The 21,607-nt window shown below is 43.1% G+C and overlaps 1 protein-coding gene across 1 annotated transcript; it reads left to right on the top strand.

The window, feature by feature from the left end:
• The first annotated feature begins 230 nt into the window (after window positions 1-230).
• nox5 (NADPH oxidase, EF-hand calcium binding domain 5) lies at window positions 231-18,250 on the top strand. The gene is made up of 16 exons (XM_044357834.1): window positions 231-565; window positions 667-817; window positions 1,796-2,006; window positions 2,593-2,830; window positions 3,743-3,896; window positions 4,898-5,070; window positions 5,583-5,765; window positions 7,489-7,621; window positions 10,285-10,427; window positions 13,227-13,433; window positions 14,352-14,396; window positions 14,872-14,996; window positions 16,058-16,142; window positions 16,264-16,363; window positions 17,177-17,343; window positions 17,876-18,250. The coding sequence occupies exons 1-16, from the start codon at window positions 446-448 to the stop codon at window positions 18,005-18,007; spliced, it is 2,367 nt and encodes a 788-aa protein (XP_044213769.1). The 5' UTR covers window positions 231-445; the 3' UTR covers window positions 18,008-18,250.
• The last annotated feature ends 3,357 nt before the right edge of the window (window positions 18,251-21,607 follow it).

Genomic DNA, 21,607 nt, shown 5'->3' with positions numbered 1-21,607 from the left:
CAGCCAATCAGCTCCCAGCCAATCAGCTCCCAGCCAATCAGCTCCCAGCCAACCAGCTCCCAGCCAATCAGCTCCCAGCCAATCAGCTCCCAGCCAACCAGCTCCCAGCCAATCAGCTCCCAGCCAACCAGCTCCCAGCCAATCAGCTCCCAGCCAATCAGCTCCCAGCCAACCAGCTCCCAGCCAATCAGCTCCCAGCCAGCCGTTGTGTCTTGCCACCTGTTCCTTGTTTCATTAGTTCAGTTTGTACCCGGTTCCCACTTTAGTGTTGTTGGATCCTTTGTTCTGCTTTGTTAGTTCAGTTTATTCAGCTCTGGTTTTGCTCTGCCTGCACTCGAGCTTCAATAAAGAGACATTGTTCGGTTCATTCTGGCTGCTGCGTCCGTCTGCTGCTTCTCTTCCTGACGACCTGCGTGTCTCACCTTCATGTCTTCAGCAGGTGACCATGAGTCTGGACGAGGACGCCCGCTGGCTGGAGTGGGTCACCAAACAGTTTGAGAGCATCGCAGGAGACGACAAAGAGATCGACCTGGATGAGTTTAAGACGGCTCTCAAGGTCAAAGAGGTTAGTCGGAGATGTAAGCGAGGCCTGTTTACAGAGAGTTTCCTGTCATGTGACGTGTTGGTGACACGTTCATGATGTGTTTTTGTCGTGTTTGTGTTCAGTCTTTCTTCGCAGAGCGTTTCTTCGCTCTGTTCGACTCTGACGGCAGCAGCTCCATCAGTCTGGATGAGCTGCTGAAAGCTCTGAACCTGCTGATCCACGGCAGCGAGACCGACAAGCTCAAGTTCCTGTTCCAGGTGTACGATGTAGACGGTCAGAGAAACACACACATACACACACACACCGTAGAAACACACAGGAAGTAATGTGGGAGCTTCATGCATATATTCATAGAGACGGATGATAGATGGAGGGAAGTCTCCTCGGTGTGACGGCTTGATCCCACCTGGTGCTTCTGCCTCGTGTTCTGGCTTCGGCATGGCGGTCACAGCTGATTGCAGCCACTAATCAACGCTTGTGATTCCACCAGACGCGCCGCAGCGTGTTTTTAGAAGCAGCTCGCTGCTCCTCCCTAGTCTATTTTTGAAGGAAGCTGCGTCAAGCTGCACAGAGCAGATCGAGCTGGGCAGGAAGTCAGACACAGGAACAGCGTAGAGCATCTGGTCAATGTTTCAAAATAAATCGCCTTGATCATTTATCACATCACTACATCAACATCACGTTAGAACCGCTGGTAGCAGGTCAGAAGACATCCGTTACCATGGACACTGCCGGGTTCCTGGCTTCCTCTCCAGGTAGAGGGCTGTTCTCTCTGCCGCCGCCGCCGCCGCCGGAGCAAAACGCTCTCAGTGTAATATGACGCCGTACGGAGGACAGAACGCGACGCAGCCGCGCCCCTGGGATCAAGGCGTGAAGCTCTCAGCTCAAACTCACTCAGAGACGAACCGAGCGCTCGATGACATCAGTGTTTAAACTTATTCCACCAGAATCACAGATTCACTCGCAGCTGTGAAGTACGTCTGATTTTTCACATCAAGTTCAACTTTGGTGAACTTTGACCTGTGAATTTGAGCTGTTGACCAATAACAAGCCGTCCCGACAGAGCTGACCTCTCTTACCCAGCCTGCCTTGGGGCTGCAGTGCATTCTGGTCTATTGAGTCCAAACAGCTCAGAAACTCTGAGGACAGTGACTCTGACAACGTTTCTCCTCCATTTTCACATCTTTTCTAAAAGTTTCAAGGAAAAGTTCAGAATTCTTCTTCTTTAGCAGTTTGTGTTTTTGTCTTCAGGCAGCGGTTCGATCGATCCTGACGAGCTGCGAACAGTCCTGAAGTCATGTCTGCGTGAGAGCGCCATCTCTCTGCCGGAGGAGAAGCTGGATGACCTGACACTGGCGCTGTTCGAGTCAGCTGATAAAGACAACAGCGGCTCCATCACCTTCGAGGAGCTGAAAGCTGAGCTGGAGAACTTCCCCGAGGTCATGGAGAACCTCACCATCAGGTCAGATGTTTAATCACTAACTGGCTGTAACTAATGATGAGCAAATAAGTCTCTAAATGATACCATCAGGTTTTCTGCATCTCAGTAACTTTGCAATCATTTGAGTTCTACGTGTGACCAGCGGAGGGCAGCGACGCGCCTCCTCTGAGTGCCGTCTGCTGTAACATACGAGAAGAAGAAGAGGAAGAAGAGGAGGAAGAAATATTCTGATTTTTCAGTTTAATGATCAAAAACACGACCTGCAGATCAAAACTGACATTTTTATAAATGAACTATCAGATATTAGTTTCTCACATACAACTGAACTTCCATGAATATGTTGAACTCAGCTGATTAACAGAGAGATGACTGATCAATCAATTAAAACCTGATTATTATCAATTAATCTGCTGAGTATTTTCTACATTTCTCTGGAAGTGTTTGATCTATAAATCTGTGAAAATTGATCTGTTACTCAGGTTCTGATCAACAGTGTGATTACCAAATTATTGATTAACTATTATCCAACTGACTGTTGGAGACATGTTTCCCTGTTTTCTAATATTCTATAGACTGAACTATTGATCACCTCCCTCCTCCTCCTCAGTGCTGCTAACTGGCTGAAGCCTCCTGACGTGGACCAGAAGAGGCGTCAGACTCCTCGGTACCTGACTCGGGCGTATTGGCACAACAACAGCCGTAAGCTGCTGTTCCTGTGTGTGTACGCCGGCCTCAGCCTGCTGCTGTTCATCGCCGCCATGCTGCAGCACAGCGAGGGCGGCGTCTGCTACATGCTGGCCAAGGGCTGCGGCCAGTGCCTCAACTTCAACTGCACCTTCGTCATGGTAACACTGCAACACTGCACTCACTGCTCCACTGCACTGTCCTGTACTGTACTCTACTGTCCTGTACTGTACTCTACTGTACTGTACTGTACTCTACTGTACTGTACTACCCTCTACTGTACTCTACTGTACTACCCTCTACTGTACTGTACTGTACTACCCTCTACTGTACTGTACTACGCTCTACTCTACTGTACTACCCTCTACTGTACTGTACTGTACTCTACTGTACTGTACTACCCTCTACTGTACTGTACTACCCTCTACTGTACTGTACTGTACTACCCTCTACTGTACTGTACTGTACTCTACTGTACTGTACTACCCTCTACTGTACTGTACTACGCTCTACTCTACTGTACTACCCTCTACTGTCCTGTATTGTACTACCCTCTACTGTACTGTACTGTACTCTACTCTACTGTACTCTACTCTACTGTACTCTACTCTACTGTGTTCTACAGGTCTGTACTGTACTCTACTGCACTCTACTGTACTGTGTAGTACAGGAAACAGTATTGCAGCTGCAGCTAGACAAACAATAAATAAAGAGATCAGAAGTTCTGGCTCAGTGTGTCTCATCACTGCGTTCAGTCACATGCTGAGAAGATGAGGTGTTGTTGTTGTGTTGTTGTAGGTGTGTGTCTTTGTTACATTTAGTTTTTCTGCATGGATTTGAAGCAAAGGTAAGGATGATGAAAAAAAAGCCTTGAAGGACAGGTTCAGCCGCGGTGGAAGTATAATATATATAATATATAACAGTAAAAGGCTGAAACTGGAAGATTTCCACCTGATTGACTCACAGATAAATGTTTACTTTTTATTTTTGCACAAAGACAGACTTGAAATAATGTGAACTTGTCCTTTAAATGTTGTTGGATTATAAATGACAATGAGTGTGTGTGTGTGCAGGTGTTGATGCTGCGGCGCTGCTTGACGTGGCTGCGGGTCACGTGGGTGGTGAGAGTTTTACCTCTGGATCAGAACATCTTGCTGCATCAGATCGTGGGCTACGCCATCCTCTGCTACACGCTGGTGCACACCACTGCTCACATCTGCAACTTTGGTACCAACATGTAGTTATTTATATTCATGACACATGAGCAGGAAACATCTTATCTGTCTTTTGTAAATATCTGTATATGAGATCTTTATATTATCTGGAAAAATAAACACTGAAATAAAAACAGAACATGTAATAGCATTTACAATAATAATAATAATAACAGTGACTAAACTAATAATAAAAGGAGCTATAATGTCTCAGGTCGGCTCAGACACGTTTGTCTTCCTTCATGTAATTCTAAATTCTCTCTGAACTTAAAGTCCCTCCAGTCAGAAACATGTTTGTTGTTTTTCTCTTTGTTTTCATTCATCTGCTGAAGGAGGAAAGTTTCTCTGAGCTCAACGAAAATCTGGTTTTAACACGTGAGCAGGATGTGACATCACAACTAGTTTGGAGCCATTCGTGGTTCAGTATTCAACTGACACAGTGTGATGTCACAAACACTGAGGATGAACTTTATAGTGAAGGAGGAAACATCCAGCAGGAAAACTGGAGAAATTAAATAATTTGCATATTCATAGATTCTGCATTTTAATGAGGCAGACAGAGATGTAATTTTAAGGATTTTAAAGTGTTAATTATACTTTTTTATGGAAAAACCATGAGATTGTACCTAACAGAGTATTTTATGTCTTAAACAGTCTGCTCTGTGGTTTGAACTTTTTCTCGTTGTTTCTTTCCAGTCGTGGATGCACAGACGAGATTTCTGAAACCATCATTTAGTTTTATGATTTAAAGCAGAAATACACACTAATATATATTTATATATGAATATATATATATATATATATATATATATATATATATATATATATATATAAATATCACTAACTGACTATAACTAATATATATTTCATTCTCACACAGACTCTGTAAATTCTGCATTAAAAATAAGAAGCTTTACAATCAAACTGTTTGTATTTTGTCTTAAATATCAGACACAACATATGAATGAAAGAGGCCAGTTGTTCACTACATGTGTTCTGTGTTCTGTGTTTCAGTCCAGCTGTCAGAGCACAGCGGGTTCAGCGTATGGGAGTACCTGCTGACCACTCGGCCCGGGATCGGTTGGGTTAAAGGAACCGCCTCAGTGACCGGGGTCGTCCTGCAGGTGGTGATCTGCCTCATGGTGCTCTGCTCCAGCACCTTCGTACGACGCAGCGGACACTTCGAGGTGAGTCGGATCATCATCATGCTCCTGTGTTCGGGGTTTGTGTGAGAGTGGCTCCCTCTGGTGTCTGAGGACAGTTACTGCAGTGATGACAATATTAACCTGGACTGAAGTCATCTGGATGTTCATCTGGGTTTCATCATGCTACATGATCCTGATCTGGAGCTGCACATCCAGTACACAGTGTGACACTAAAATCTGAAAAATTACTTCAAAAATATAGAAAGTCTGCATGTTAAATGGTTGGAAAAGATCCATCATATCCTCTTACAAGGCACCCCCATTTTAGTACACAAAATAATGTACCCAATATGTGAAAGTTACTGTTCTTCAACTCTTCAATTCTTTAAATTTTACAACCAAAACATCAGAATGAGTGTGTGATCCTGAACCAAAGTTACAGAGGCTAAAGTGTCGTTTAACAGGTGAAAGATTAAATCAGTTTTAAATGAATGAGGTGATGAAGCAGCCCACTCTGGCTCCCTGCATTAAAACAGACTCTTGTGGTCCTCCAGGTGTTCTACTGGTCTCACCTGTCCTATGTGTGGGTCTGGTCCCTGCTGATGGTGCACTGTGCCAATTTCTGGAAGTGGTTTGTGGTTCCGGGTCTGGTCTTCCTGCTGGAGAAGATCGTGGGAATCGCAGTTTCCCGTATGGGAGGTCTTTACATCGTGGAAGTCAACCTGCTGCCGTCCAAGGTGCCCGACTGTGCCGACACATTTAGTTTCATTCTCACTCAAATCACATTTTTACATCAATGTGTCTGTCAGTAATTGTGTGTTTTATGTCTGTTTTCGTAAGTCTAACGGTTAAACCTGCTGCTCCTCACAGATTAGTAATAAGAACACATCTGTAATTTAAGAAGTTCTGCATTTATTCCTGTTTAATATTTCATATCTTCACATCGCTGCCAATAAGAGGAAATGATAGAAGCTGTCTAATATTGTGAAGTTGTTAAGTTGCTACAGATATTTTTGATGTTAAAGGACAGTTCCCAGTGTTTCCAGTGTGTTAAACCAGCAGCCAGGTGTCTGTAATCATTCCTCCTGTTCATACTGGATATTAAAAGATCCTTCAAATGTGCTTTCAATGGAAGTGATGGAGGCCAAAATCCACAGTGTGTCCACACAGTCATTTAAAAGTCTGTGTGAAGCTTCTATTCAGCTTCATCAGTCTGAGTTAGTCATATCAAGTGGATATCTGACACATTTACAGTCTTTTTAGCATCAAATTCCCTCTTTGTGTTTCCTCGGACAGTGTTTCCCTGTTGAGCTGCAGGTGGAAGTATAGTAACAAAAAGAGGAACTTTGGCACTAAAAAGACTGTAACGTTGAAAGATATCTACTTGATTTGACTCATTTGGACGCTGAAGCTTCATATTAGCTTCAGACTGTGGATTTTGTCCTCCATCACTTCCATTGTAAGGTCATTATGAAGGGATCTTCTAATGGTCAGTATGAACAGGAGGAATGATTACAGCAAGAAACACAGCGTTAATGTTCATTTGATGACTGACTGTTGGTTTATAGACACACTAGAAAAGTCGTGAACTGTTGCAGTTTTCCTTCTTATTGCTGTTTTTTACATTAAACTGCTCAGTTTACAGCTCGACTCGTTAGTTTCTTTATATAGAAACAAACACTAACTGATGAAAGGAAAATGTTAAATAAATAATCTAATGATGTCTGTTGCTGCTCAACGTATCAAACCAGAAAGTTTAAAATCCACAGAGTCACTTCCTGAGAGTTTCTGACACCGACTGTCCTCAAGATTGAAATCTGTGTTGCAGTTTCACTATAAATAAACAAATAAACAGACAGTCAGTGAGAACACAGCAAAAATACACCAATCATAAAAAACATGAAACATAAAACCATCTGATGAGACCAGTTACATAATTACTGGTCAAGAGAAAACACAGTGATGCCTTTAAAATATTAAAAACATCATCGGTCAGAAAACAGCAACGATGGTTGATGATGATGATGGTCACTGGTTTGTCTGAAGGATGATGATGATGGTCACTGGTTTGTCTGAAGGATGATGATGATGATGATGGTCACTGGTTTGTCTGAAGGATGATGATGATGATGATGATGGTCACTGGTTTGTCTGAAGGATGATGATGATGGTCACTGGTTTGTCATTTAAAGATGACGGCGTGTTGATGGATGATAAAGTTTTATCTGGATGTGATTCACACTGTCACAGTTTCAGATGAGTTCACAGAAACACTGAAATGTTTTCATATTTGTCTTATATGTTTTTAAATGAAATACATCATTTAGTTATCATGTATCACACATCATGTTTGGATCCATTTTGTAAACAATAACACTGCTGAATGTTTGTAGTTCAGTGATTGAATTTCCTTTGATCCTTTACTTTCTATATTTTAGTATGTTTCTCACCTGTGTGCAGGTGACTCATCTGGTGATCAAGCGTCCTCAGTTTTTCCACTTCAAACCTGGAGATTACGTCTACATCAACATCCCGGTGATCGCTAAATACGAGTGGCATCCATTCACTATCAGCAGTGCTCCAGAGCAGTCAGGTACGGCTCACCTGTCTCACACTCACAGTACTGTTAGATGGTATGTATGTGTGTATATACACTGATCAGCCAAACCTGCCTAATATTGTGTATGTCCCCCTCATGCCACCAAAACAGCTCTGACTCGTCAAGTCATGGACTCTCTGAAGGTGTCCTCTGGTATCTGACACCAAGACGTTAGCAGCAGATCCTTTAAGTCCTGTAAGTTGTGAGGTAGGACTTGCTTTTCCAGCACATCCCACAGATGCTCGATCAGATTGAGATCTGGGAATTTGGAGGCCAAGGCAACACCTTGAACTCTTTGTCATGTTCTTCAAACCATTCCTGAAGAACTTAGCAGTGTGGCGGTGAGTTTTATCCTGCTGAAAGAGGCCACTGCCATCAGGGAATACTGCTGCCATGAAGGGGTGAACTTGGTCTGCAGCAATGTTTAAGTAGGTGGTTCGTGTCAAAATAACATCCACATGGTTGCCCAGCAGAACATTGCTCAGAGCATCACACTGCCTCCACTAGCTTGCCTTCTTCCCATAGTGCATCCTGGTCTCTTTTCCAGGTAAATGATGCACACACACCCAGCTGCCCACATGATGTAAACGAAAACGTGATTCATCAGCCCAGGCCACCTTCTTCCATTGCTCCATGGTTCAGTTCTGATGCTTACGTGTCCATTGTAGGCACTTTCGGCGGTGGACAGCGGTCAGAATGGACAATCTGACCAGTCTGCGGCTACGCAGCAAGCTGTGATGCACTGTGTTCTGACACCTGTCTATCATAGCCAGCATGAACTTTTTAAGTAATTTGTGCTACTGTAGCTCTTCTGTGTGATTGGACCATCCTTCACTTCCCACCTGCATCAATGAACCTTGGGGCCCAGGACCCGGTAGCCGGTTCACCGGTTGTCCTTCCTTGAACCACTTTAGGTACTGACCACTGCATACTGGGAAGACCCCACAAGACCTGCTGTTTTGGAGATGCTCTGACCCAGTCATCTAGCCTTCACAGTTTGTACATTTTCCTGCTTCCAACACATCAACTTCAAGAACTGACTGTTCACCTGCTGCCTAATACATCCCACCCCTTGACAGGTGCCATTTTAACAAGATAATCAACCTTAATCACTTCACCTGTCAGTGCTTTTAATGTTTTGGCTGATCGGTGTATGTACAGTTTGTGTCTCAAATGAAAGTAAAACCTGGTCCAGGTCTGGATGCTGGACCCCTACAGTGAGGGGGTCTGGGGGCTCTGTTATGCTGGCATGGTTTGGGTCCACTTGTCCCCTTAGAGGGAAGGGTCACTGCTAATCAATGAAAACTAGTTGTGAGTGATCAGCTTTATCCTGTGATGAAACATGTCTGTCCTGATGGGAGTGGTCTCTTCCAGGATGACAGTGAATGGTTTGATGAGGATTAAATGATGTGAATCATATGTTATGACCTTCACAGTCACCAGATCTCAACCCAGCTGACGTGTTAGACAGCGCTCTCCATCATCATCATCACAGCACCACATGAGGAAGATCTTTATGAACAACGATGAAGAGTTCAGAGTCTGTAGGATCAATGCCAGGGTGCCCCTGGTGGTAGTATCAGAAATGACTCACGGACACTGAGAAAAATTATAATCACCAGTTTTCACTAAAATCATCTCATTTATTTAACTTTGTCTTAACAATTGATCAGATTTCACACAGCTCCCTCTGGAGGCATTATCCTACTTTTTACACAGAGAACACCTGGAAACACTCTGAGGCAGGGCTCCGAGGGCGACTTCAGGAGTACAGTACATTTGTTCATACTAAATAATACAATGAGCATTATTCATAGTCAATTGAGCCACTCGACCTCTCTCTGGCCTTATGAACCAATACCTTTTTCATAAGACTTTTTTCCTTTTGCTAATTTGTGTTTATTGGGCAGCATTCTTGAAACACACTCCAGATATTACATATTTTTTCTTTGAAACATAGTATATGAAAGATCTATGCTCCTCACCTTGGATGCATGGTTATGTTTTAAAATGGAGGAGCAAATTTGGAAAGATACATAAGGCCAGAACAGATGCTGACAGAGATTACATACATTACAATATAGATTTGTGTATATTTCTGGCTTTCCCCTGATGCTCTGAATAACTCGCTGCAGCACAGTTGTCACACTGTGCTGCTCTGTCTTGTCTGTCTGTGCACCATCAGTGTGCACTTTTCGTGCTGCGATGTTATCAGTTATGAATTGAGGTGTGAAAAGTGTCAACTGCATGAGCCTCAGGGTCAATGTGTCAGAGTTGACAGCCCTTCACTGAGGTGGAAAATACCTGCAGTTCATCTTTAACTGTGCTCATCCACTTCATCCTCATGAAGGTTGTGGGATAAGAAACGACAATAAGGAAAGTTTGTCCTTCAGGCAGCTCCTCTCCAGACTTCATGCCTATAAAGGCTACTGATGTCTCCTGGGAGGAGGCTCTGCCTATAAGACTAAAGTGAGGGAACAGAGTACTTGACTCACTGAAACATGATTGGCTGCAGGTTCCTGTGGATGTGCGCTGATGCACCTCTACATCAGAAACATCTGACAGATGCTTTAATCATATAAACAAATCTAAACATCTATAATAAGGTGATATTAACAAGCTCAGTGTGTGTGTGTGTTGTGACCTTTGACCTGCAGACTCTCTGTGGCTTCATATCCGCTCAATGGGCCAGTGGACCAACCGGCTGTATGAGTACTTCAGACAACCAGAGAGTCCGACGCTCAGTCCCAAGAGACTGGCCACCAGCCTGAAGAACCGCCGGCAACTGATGAAGGCTCAGGTTCAAAATACTCACTAATACACACTTATATACGTATTTATACACACTGATATATACTAATACACACTTATATACGTATTTATACACACTGATATATACTAATACACACTTATATACGTATTTATACACACTAATATATACTAATACACACTTATATACGTATCTATACACACTGATATATACTAATACACACTTATATACGTATTTATACACACTAATATATACTAATACACACTTATATACGTATTTATACACACTAATATATACTAATACACACTTGTATACGTATTTATACACACTAATATATACTAATACACACTTGTATACGTATTTATACACACTAATATATACTAATACACACTTGTATACGTATTTATACACACTAATATATACTAATACACACTTGTATACGTATTTATACACACTAATATATACTAATACACACTTATATACGTATCTATACACACTGATATATACTAATACACACTTGTATACGTATTTATACACACTGATATATACTAATACACACTTGTATACGTATTTATACACACTAATATATACTAATACACACTTATATACGTATCTATACACACTAATATATACTAATACACACTTGTATACGTATTTATACACACTAATATATACTAATACACACTTGTATACGTATTTATACACACTAATATATACTAATACACACTTCTATACGTATTTATACACACTAATATATACTAATACACACTTATATACAGATTTATACACACTAATACACACTGACAAACACTGCTCACCATCTGTCTGTGGGGATGTTTTCACCCTGAAATGAAATAAAGAGAATTAATAAATGAGTAACAAGTGACGTAATTAAGCTTAGCGTACGTCGGTTCGTACCTGATGACGTAGTGAAGCTCAGCGTCCGTAGATTCGTACCTGATGACGTAGTGAAGCTCAGCGTCAGTCGGTTCGTACCTGATGACGTAGTGAAGCTCAGCGTCAGTCGGTTCGTACCTGATGACGTAGTGAAGCTCAGCGTCAGTCGGTTCGTACCTGATGACGTAGTGAAGCTCAACGTACGTCGGTTCGTACCTGATGACGTAGTGAAGTTCAACGTACGTCGGTTCGTACCTGATGACGTAGTGAAGCTCAGTGTCAGTCGGTTCGTACCTGATGACGTAGTGAAGCTCAACGTCAGTCGGTTCGTACCTGATGACGTAGTGAAGCTCAGCGTCAGTCGGTTCGTACCTGATGACGTAGTGAAGTTCAACGTACGTCGGTTCGTACCTGATGACGTAGTGAAGCTCAGTGTCAGTCGGTTCGTACCTGATGACGTAGTGAAGCTCAACGTACGTCGGTTCGTACCTGATGACGTAGTGAAGCTCAGTGTCAGTCGGTTCGTACCTGATGACGTAGTGAAGCTCAACGTACGTCGGTTCGTACCTGATGACGTAGTGAAGTTCAACGTACGTCGGTTCGTACCTGATGACGTAGTGAAGCTCAACGTACGTCGGTTCGTACCTGATGACGTAGTGAAGTTCAACGTACGTCGGTTCGTACCTGATGACGTAGTGAAGCTCAGTGTCAGTCGGTTCGTACCTGATGACGTAGTGAAGTTCAACGTACGTCGGTTCGTACCTGATGACGTAGTGAAGCTCAACGTACGTCGGTTCGTACCTGATGACGTAGTGAAGTTCAACGTACGTCGGTTCGTACCTGATGACGTAGTGAAGCTCAGCGTCAGTCGGTTCGTACCTGATGACGTAGTGAAGTTCAACGTACGTCGGTTCGTACCTGATGACGTAGTGAAGCTCAGTGTCAGTCGGTTCGTACCTGATGACGTAGTGAAGCTCAACGTACGTCGGTTCGTACCTGATGACGTAGTGAAGTTCAACGTACGTCGGTTCGTACCTGATGACGTAGTGAAGCTCAGCGTACGTCGGTTCGTACCTGATGACGTAGTGAAGCTCAGTGTCAGTCGGTTCGTACCTGATGACGTAGTGAAGCTCAACGTACGTCGGTTCGTACCTGATGACGTAGTGAAGCTCAGTGTCAGTCGGTTCGTACCTGATGACGTAGTGAAGCTCAACGTACGTCGGTTCGTACCTGATGACGTAGTGAAGCTCAGCGTCAGTTGGTTCGTACCTGATGACGTAGTGAAGCTCAACGTACGTCGATTCGTACCTGATGACGTAGTGAAGCTCAACGTACGTCGGTTCGTACCTGATGACGTAGTGAAGCTCAACGTACGTCGGTTCGTACCTGATGACGCAGTGAAGCTCAACGTACGTCGGTTCGTACCTGATGACGTAGTGAAGCTCAGCGTCAGTCGGTTCGTACCTGATGACGTAGTGAAGCTCAGCGTCAGTCGGTTCGTACCTGATGACGTAGTGAAGTTCAACGTACGTCGATTCGTACCTGATGACGTAGTGAAGTTCAACGTACGTCGATTCGTACTTGATGACGTAGTGAAGCTCAGCGTCCGTCAGTTCGTACTTGATGACGTAGTGAAGCTCAGCGTCAGTCGGTTCGTACCTGATGATGTAATGAAGCTCAGCGTCAGTCGGTTCGTACTTGATGACGTAGTGAAGCTCAGCGTCCGTCAGTTCGTACCTGATGACGTAGTGAAGCTCAGCGTCCGTCAGTTCGTACTTGATGACGTAGTGAAGCTCAGCGTCAGTCGGTTCGTACCTGATGATGTAATGAAGCTCAGCGTCAGTCGGTTCGTACTTGATGACGCAGTGAAGCTCAGCGTCCGTCAGTTCGTACCTGATGACGTAGTGAAGTTCTCCTCTGATTTCCCTGCAGGAGGAGCTGTTCAGCTCTACGAACCGTAATGGAGCCGTAGCATCAAATGAGGACGACGCCATCGAGCTGACGATGTACCGTCAGAACCGCTCACAGTCCCGTCCAGCCCCTGGGTCGGTGTCGGGGTCCGGAGCTCAGGGGCTGGCGGAGCCTCTTCCAGACGAACTGGGGCCCGCAGAGAGAGGAGAAGCGCCTCCACTCAGAGACGTGAGGTTCAGAGAGGCGTCACTCTGCCTCGATATCTTCAGTCTCAGCTGTTTCAAAGCATTAAAGGATCATTCTGATGTTATTCTATATTCTTCTTGTCAACAAAACACAACATGTCAGTCCATCTGTCAAAGCTTTCCTCCTTCCTGTCTGTGTCTCTCAGCTCAGAGCTCATTTAGTCCTCCTGAAGACTTTAAAAACAGCTCACAGATAAACACTTTCATGTTTAAAGTCATTTCCTAAAACAGCTGCTCACTGTAGTTTTCAACAAACAAACAGCAGGAAATAGTGCATTTGTTGGGGACTATTTTTAGCAGCGGATTAATCCACATTTGGTGCTCTATAGTGAGTATTTACAGCACTTATGGATGGAGATGTATAATCAATTAATCATTACAGTAAATTAAATATTTTGTGGCAAAACATTGTTTTTTGATCATCATGCTAATTAATGAAAATAATCATTAGTTGCAGCTCAGACATGTGACATGAACATTTATTTATGTGAACTCATTCACACACACACACACTCCTAGTGAAACAACACAACAGGCTGTCTCTCTATGGCTATGTTTCTTATTTAATTCATTAAAAAGACCAAAACCAACAACAAGTCAGTGCATCTCTCGACACTTTCTGCCCTAAAAACACAAATATATCGTTTCATGTTTAAAAAGTCTCAGTAACTTCAGAAAACTGCTGCTCGCTGTAGTTTATTTTCATTGATGTGTTTTTAATTGGGATTAAATTTTGGACGACAACAGAGCTCTTCAGCACAGAGGAAGAAGATAAATCACAGGACTCAGTGTTGGTTTGAGTCTAAACATGAAGAGAAATACAGAATATCACCAGAATGATTCTTTTCTGGTTAACTTGTATGTTCATCTGGTATCAACTGCTTCTCTTTTTAAACTGCAGGTTCCTGCTAAGTTTGGTGAGAACCACAGATTCTGCAACATAAAGGTGAGCAAACACCACATTTAGATTTTCATTTACAGACACACTACGTGTTATGATGAAAAACATCTTTTACAGAGGAAAACTTTCTGATAACAAGATAAAGTTTCTCATTAAAGAAAAATGTTCTCCTTTAAAAAAAAGTTTCTGGTCCCGTTAAATAAAAAGTTTCTCCTTTATAGAAAAAGTTCCTGCTCCTCATCAGAACTAGAAAATGTACTTGTTTTAACATGAACCAGCATCTCGTTATAACAAGTTGTTTTTGTTCATTATAATGAGAAACTACTGAGCTCATGGTGGCAGCTTCACAGTGCTGTATTACACATTATACATTCTACTATATATAAAACTATACTTTCTGCGTAAAGGCCAGATGTGATGTAGGAATGTGCTTTATTCTGACTCATATTTGTGTCACAGCTGACTGAAACTTAAATGCTCTGAAACTGATGAATGAATGTTGATGTGTTTTGTGTGTCAGTGTTACGTAGACGGACCGTACGGGACTCCTACCAGACAGATCTTTGCCTCTGAGCACGCCGTCCTGATCGGGGCCGGCATCGGCATCACACCTTTTGCTTCCATCCTGCAGAGCATCATGTACAGGTGAGACACCTGAATCCAAACACCTGCGTCAGAGAGCAGCGGCAGCATCATCCCGGTCTACTGAGAGAAACCGGAAAAACATCTCCCAGCTTGCTTTAAAGCTTTAAAGCTCTGAAGCTCTAAAGCTCTAAAGCTCTGAAGCTCTGAAGCTCTAAAGCTCTAAAGCTCTAAAGCTCTAAAGCTCTGAAGCTCTAAAGCTCTAAAGCTCTGAAGCTCTGAAGCTCTGAAGCTCTGAAGCTCTAAAGCTCTAAAGCTCTAAAGCTCTGAAGCTCTAAAGCTCTAAAGCTCTAAAGCTCTGAAGCTCTGAAGCTCTGAAGCTCTAAAGCTCTGAAGCTCTGAAGCTCTGAAGTTCTGAAGCTCTGAAGCTTTAAAGCTCTAAAGCTCTGAAGCTCTGAAGCTCTGAAGCTCTGAAGCTCTGAAGTTCTGAAGCTCTGAAGCTCTGAAGCTCTGAAGCTCTAAAGTTCTGAAGCTCTGAAGCTTTAAAGCTCTAAAGCTCTGAAGCTCTGAAGCTCTGAAGTTCTGAAGCTCTGAAGCTTTAAAGCTCTAAAGCTCTGAAGCTCTGAAGCTCTGAAGCTCTGAAGCTCTGAAGTTCTGAAGCTCTGAAGCTTTAAAGCTCTAAAGCTCTGAAGCTCTGAAGCTCTGAAGCTCTGAAGCTCTAAAGCTCTGAAGCTCTGAAGCTCTGAAGCTCTGAAGCTCTGAAGTTCTGAAGCTCTGAAGCTTTAAAGCTCTAAAGCTCTGAAGCTCTGAAGCTCTGAAGCTCTGAAGCTCTGAAGCTCTGAAGCTTTAAAGCTTTAAAGCTCTGACGCTCTAAAGCTCTGAAGCTCTGAAGCTCTGAAGTTCTGAAGCTCTGAAGCTTTAAAGCTCTAAAGCTCTAAGGCTCTAAAGTTGGTGTTCTGGGCAGACCCAAAGCATGCTGGGAGGTCGAACATCATTCTCAATGATTCATCATTCTCATTCGGCCCTGTTGATGTCATTTTCAGTCAACGTGGAAGCTGTTAGCGGCTCCTCGCTGGTTCTTTAAAGGAAGCAGATGAATGATAACGAGGTGTTGTGTTGTGCAGATACCGCAGGAGGAAGCAGAACTGTCCCAACTGTAACTACTCCTGGTGTGAGAACATCAAAGACAGCGAGATGAAGTTACGGAAGGTAAGAAAACAATATCAGTTCATTAGCAATGAAAATACACTTTTATCAATATATATGTTTCATGTAACTGTGACGTGTTGAGTTTAGATCTGGGATCAGTATTTTTAATGTTGATTTGCAGGTCGACTTCATCTGGATCAACAGAGACCAGAAGTCTTTTGAATGGTTCGTCAGTTTACTGACCAAACTGGAGATGGACCAGGCAGACGAGGAGCCAGAGGGTGAGACAGAGATATAGATAGAAGACTTTACAGGCATGAAAGCAGCTCTGTGATGCTGGATGTATTGAAGGTCTCTGGAGTTTCTGACCTCCAGTAGCTGTGGAGCCGTTTTATGGGTGAATTAGGTTTGGTTTGCATTGTGACGTGATAGACGGTCCTACCAAACCTTTCACAGTATTCCACTGATCTGCAGGAAGGCTGTACGTACTGAAAAACACTAAAACACACCAACTAATCCTCCAAATTAAACTCCACATATGTAGTTTGATCACGTGACCCCACGTGACGTATTCCTGAGTGAAACAGGACAGACAGGTGGGACGTAACGTGCTCACAGGCAGAACATAAAGGCAACGCATAGAGTGCGAAGAAGCGGATAATAATTTATTTGATCAGTTTATCAGGTGCGCAGGTGTTTGTGACAGAGCTGGGTCTTTAGCTTTTTCTTAAAGATGGGGAGGGACTCTGCCGATCAAATGGAGTTTGGTAACTGGTTCCACCATCAGGGAACTACAGAAGAGAAGAGTCTGGCTAGCGACTCAGGGCCCTGTTGTGGTGGTGAACAACATTTCAAAGTGGAGCTGTGCTGCTAACATAGAAAACTGTAAATGGTTAATGGGATGCACTTTTGTTTTTCTACCTGAGCAGACAAAATGGTTCACACACTCACTCTGATCGAGCCATGAACGTCTGAGTTCCAGACGGCCGGAGCTGAGAGCTCAGAGCTGCAATCAGGAGACCAGAATATAACCAGAGAACAGGAAGTGTGGCAGAGTCTTTGCTGTTTACTCACATCATGCTGATGTCTCTCAGGACGCTTCCTGGAGATGCACATGTACATGACGTCAGCGCTCAGTAAGAATGACATGAAGGCCATTGGCCTGCAGATGGCACTGGACCTCCTGGCCAAGAAGGAGAAGAGAGACTCCATCACCGGGCTGAGGACCAGAACCCAACCTGGACGCCCGGAGTGGGGAAAGGTGAGGACACTGTGATGTTTCAGACGCCTCTGCTTTATATTTCTGTTTTCTGACATTTAAAGCAAACATATCCACACATTAGAACACCAAGAAAATAAAGAAAATTATTTACTTTCCACTTCCAGTTTCAATCTGTGTTCTCAATTTAATAATTCATGCTCTCAATTTAATTATTCTTGTAGAGGAACACATTCAGTCAGCTGGAAGTTTGAAGAAAGCAACAAAGAAGAACTGTATCATCAGTTACTTCTTGATGTGCTGATGCATGTTAAATGAACAGAAGCCAAAACTTCTTTGATTTACTTCAGATTGCAGCAACTCTGAGTTCCACACATCTTAGTCCAAGATCAGAACTGTGGATCATTTCTGTTAAATTGAGAGCATGAATGGTTCTATGATCAGCTGGTGAAATGGTCCTGGTTACTATATACTGTATATAATCTGAGTATATATGCAGCATATTTATACATATATATATATATATATACACCTGCTCACCGTACGTGTGTGCGGTAAACATGTCGTGTGTCAGGTGTTCCAGAAGGTGTCGGAGGAGAAGAAAGGGAAGGTCCACGTGTTCTACTGCGGCTCTCCGGCTCTCGCTAAAGTCATCAAAGCTCAGTGTGAACACTTCGGTTTCAACTTCTACAAGGAGAACTTCTGAGGACGTCATCTGATACCCTATATGTGTGTGTGTGTGTGTGTGTGTGTGTTGGACAGTAGATGATTCATTGTGTTAGCTGTTGAACTACTGTATGTTTACACTGGTTTTACTGGTGACACATCGTCTGTATCATGTATCTGTGTAGATCAGCTGATGACTTATAGAGAATTAATCAGGTAATAAACATTTTGTGGCCCGGTGCATCATTTTTTCTCCTCTCATTAAAGGAAACTGATCAGTTCAGTGTTCGGATCAATCTTTGCAGTCATTACAGCACCAGTAACACTGCTGACATTTACTAAACCACATCTGACCAAGATATCAGAATAATTTCTACAATTATTTATTCATGTTTATAAATGCTACTGTTGTGTGTGTGTGTGTGTGTGTGTGAGACTGAAGCTGAAACCATGAAGCCACTGAATGTCCTCACAGAGGCGTCTCAGTCAGCTGACTGGAACCAGCTGCGTCTGCTCTACTGGTAAAATGGAAACATTTCCTTAGAAAGAGCAGGAGGATCGAACTCATGACCTCGTTATCTCACCAGGAAGTTCACCATGAGAACAGTGCTGAACCACTGAGTCAGCAGACATCCCTGCTACATACAGTGAAATGTTGGGGAGAACCTGCATAAATCAAAGCTTCAAGCTCGGAGGTTTGAACGTTATTAGAGGCAGCAGGACTGACTGAGCATGAGGAGAGAATCTGTAACTTTAAGAAACACCTGCAGATTGTATTGCAGCCAATGAAAGCTTGACAGCGCTCTCCCTGTTAATTAAGGTTTAGATCTAAAACACTATAACTCCCACTGATTATATGTTTACATGTTGAGAGAGAGGAGGCTTGTGGAAACATTTTCAGTTATGATATGTGCTTGGACAGTTAAAACTGTGGAGAATTTTGTTTTCTGGTCTTAAAGAATCGCTGCTCTGGTCTCACTTTGGACTTAAATTGCTCCAAAAGTACAAGAGTTATCACAACACAGAACACAACGTTGAAAAATCAAAATTTGCTGAACATTTTAAACTTTGAACAGGGTCTGTAGGCCAACATACGTCCATGTACATGAGTTTCAAAGTTACAAAGAGTTTCCAACATTCCCACGTAGTAGGATCATTCCTCCCATAGACTGCCATTGTAAAGTTTAATATCTAAAAAAAAGTCATTTCACTAACAAAGACCACATAAACAAAACAAAACAACAGCACTCACTAATCCATCTTCTGGTGTTTTTTAATTGTGGATAGAAAATGAAAGCCATCATCAGCAACATGATGGATTAGTGAGTCTTTATCACAACTGTGCACCCGATACAATCTCAAGATTTGGAGTTGTGTACACCGCTGCTTAGTACTAACAAAGACCATGCCAATCAAAATATGGATTTGGAATATTTTATTGGATAATATGGATGGAGGAGAGCCAAGATGATGTAGGAGGGATGGATTCAGATTGAGAGTTTGGGAAGCCAATCGGCTGAGAACCACCTGCCACCATAGTAGCTGCCTGAGCCGACAGACGGGGCTGCATCTGTGGACAGCTGGATGTCTTCTGGCTCGGTTACGTGGTCATCATCTCAAGGAGCTAAAGGAGATGCCGTTCCAGGAGGAGAAGAACTGGTGCCACAGTTTTAGCTCCATCTGCATGCTTCATCATGGAGATATAGAACGGTGGTGGTTCTGGAAATCAGTAAGGAAATCCGCTGGATTCTCTCAGTAGGCAGGGATGCTTGGAGTGAGACGGAGTCGAGGATGATGCCAACAAATTCCAGGGATGTGCTGGGACCTTCTGTTTTCTTCGAGGAGAGAGGAACTCCAAGTTCGTAAACTGCAGAAATCAGATTGTTGAGACTGTAAGATGGGGTGAAGATGATGGCACACCATTGGGAAGGGGGCCGAGGGTGGTTGGAGGGGCTGCGGGTGGCAGGGTTAGGGTTAGTGGCTAGTAGAAGGGTTGTGGGTGCGCTCTGTGCGGCTGTGATAGCTGGTTATCGAGGTGGGAAGAGCTGAGGTGGCCAAAGAAGATGGGACAGGAAATGTTGGAGCAAGAGAAGAGGAAAGGATGCTGGGATGGAGGGATGCATGAGCTCAGACTGTTTTTAAAGCCTGACAGAAAATAGAGGAGAAATTAGGTTTGATGCAAGGGCTGACGTGGAAGGCTGAGACTCTTTGGCCAACGGGATGCGCCGTGACATCATAAGCGTTGCGACAGACGCAACGCTGGGAACCCAGAAGTGTTTGGGAAGCTCGGAGAGGGCGAATGATGATGAGTCCGTGAACAGTTGGAAAAGTTTTGCTTTACTGTCAGAGTAGTGGAGAAGGATATTTCACCGACTGAGTGCAGATATGTTTGAAGCTGAGGGATGGTCAGAGTGTTGGCGGGTGAATTCGGCCTGCGGTGGCTTCGCCTGTCTGAGTGACCGGATCTCAAGTGGGTCAAAAAGAGGCGTCTGAAATGCATGACATCCCTCAAATGCCTAAGACGGGATCTTCCCCTGAAGCTGTTGGCAGATGAAGGCCCAACAACGTTGGCGTTGTCAAAGGATGAAAACCAAAAAGCACTGGGGTGAAAAGGTTGGATATCAGGAGATGGAGAGGACTCAGAGACTTCAGGAATATGTTGATCCTCTTCAAACGGATCACTCTCTGATGGTTTGAGAAGGAGCTCATGGTCCATGGTTAAGGTAAGTGTTTGCGATGCAAGTGTGTTTAGTTATAAAACTTCATATAAAATCACTGGAATATTCTAGAAAAAAAAAAGGAATAGCACACATGGTGGAAACATGCTCAACATGTTAGAATTGGAACTGTGTTTCTAGCTGTAAGCGTGTGGAACCAGTTAATAAAAATATTAATTAGAAAATGCAAAGAGAGTAGATACTGAGGATAGATATGAGCTGAAACTGATTGTGCTGCATTGCTGGAAGCTGAATTGCCTGCAGATGGATCAAACCTACAACCTCATGTCTGTACGACAGCGACGCTATGAGCTCTGCTAACATGTGACACAGCAAACAGTAAGCCAGAGCAGATTTTCATATTTAGACTTTTAATTGCATAAGAAAGGTTGCAGCTCTGACATTCTTATAATATTAAAGGGAGCTGGAGTCACACAGTATGATGGTACATGATAAACTTGTAAAGCATCTTTGTTTAGAAGAGCAGAGCTAAGAGGAGCGTTGCCCTGAGCGGGTATTGAACTCAGAGCCTTCTGGATGTTTTAAAGTCAAGGTTTAAATCTAAAAGTGACCGTGCTTTTGCCATCAGGACTCCTCAGCTTTGGAATGACCTAAAACTGTCTTGTAAACTGTTTTTAAAGGTGCTATATAAATAAAGTTATTATTATTAGTCCAGCTCCATTTCATATTATAAAAATGTGTTAGATTCTGTCTCCTAATGCTGCTTTTGTGTTCTGAAGACCTGAATGTCCAGTTGTTGTTTTGTCTTTCTCACATACATCAAGCCACATGGACATATCAGCATATAAACAACCTGAAAGTCTGAAATTTAACAATAATAATAAACAATTTTAAAATGATTAAACCAGCATGTTTTATATTAAGTTCGTGGTTCATGTTATGTTTTATTTATTATAGTGAAA

This window comes from Thunnus albacares, chromosome 7, assembly GCF_914725855.1.
Source record: "Thunnus albacares chromosome 7, fThuAlb1.1, whole genome shotgun sequence".
Lineage (NCBI taxonomy): Eukaryota > Metazoa > Chordata > Actinopteri > Scombriformes > Scombridae > Thunnus > Thunnus albacares.
The sequence above is the reverse complement of the archived record's forward strand: the minus strand, read 5'-3'. Positions and strand labels throughout refer to the sequence as shown.

Excerpts from the sequence above, each read along its gene's own strand:
- nox5 (XM_044357834.1), top strand. The coding sequence starts at position 446 with ATGAGTCTGGACGAGGACGCCCGCTGGCTGGAGTGGGTCACCAAACAG. Across the intron at positions 5,071-5,582 it reads GACGCAGCGGACACTTCGAG|GTGTTCTACTGGTCTCACCT; the intron begins GTGAGTCGGATC and ends GTGGTCCTCCAG. Across the intron at positions 14,997-16,057 it reads CTGCAGAGCATCATGTACAG|ATACCGCAGGAGGAAGCAGA; the intron begins GTGAGACACCTG and ends TGTGTTGTGCAG.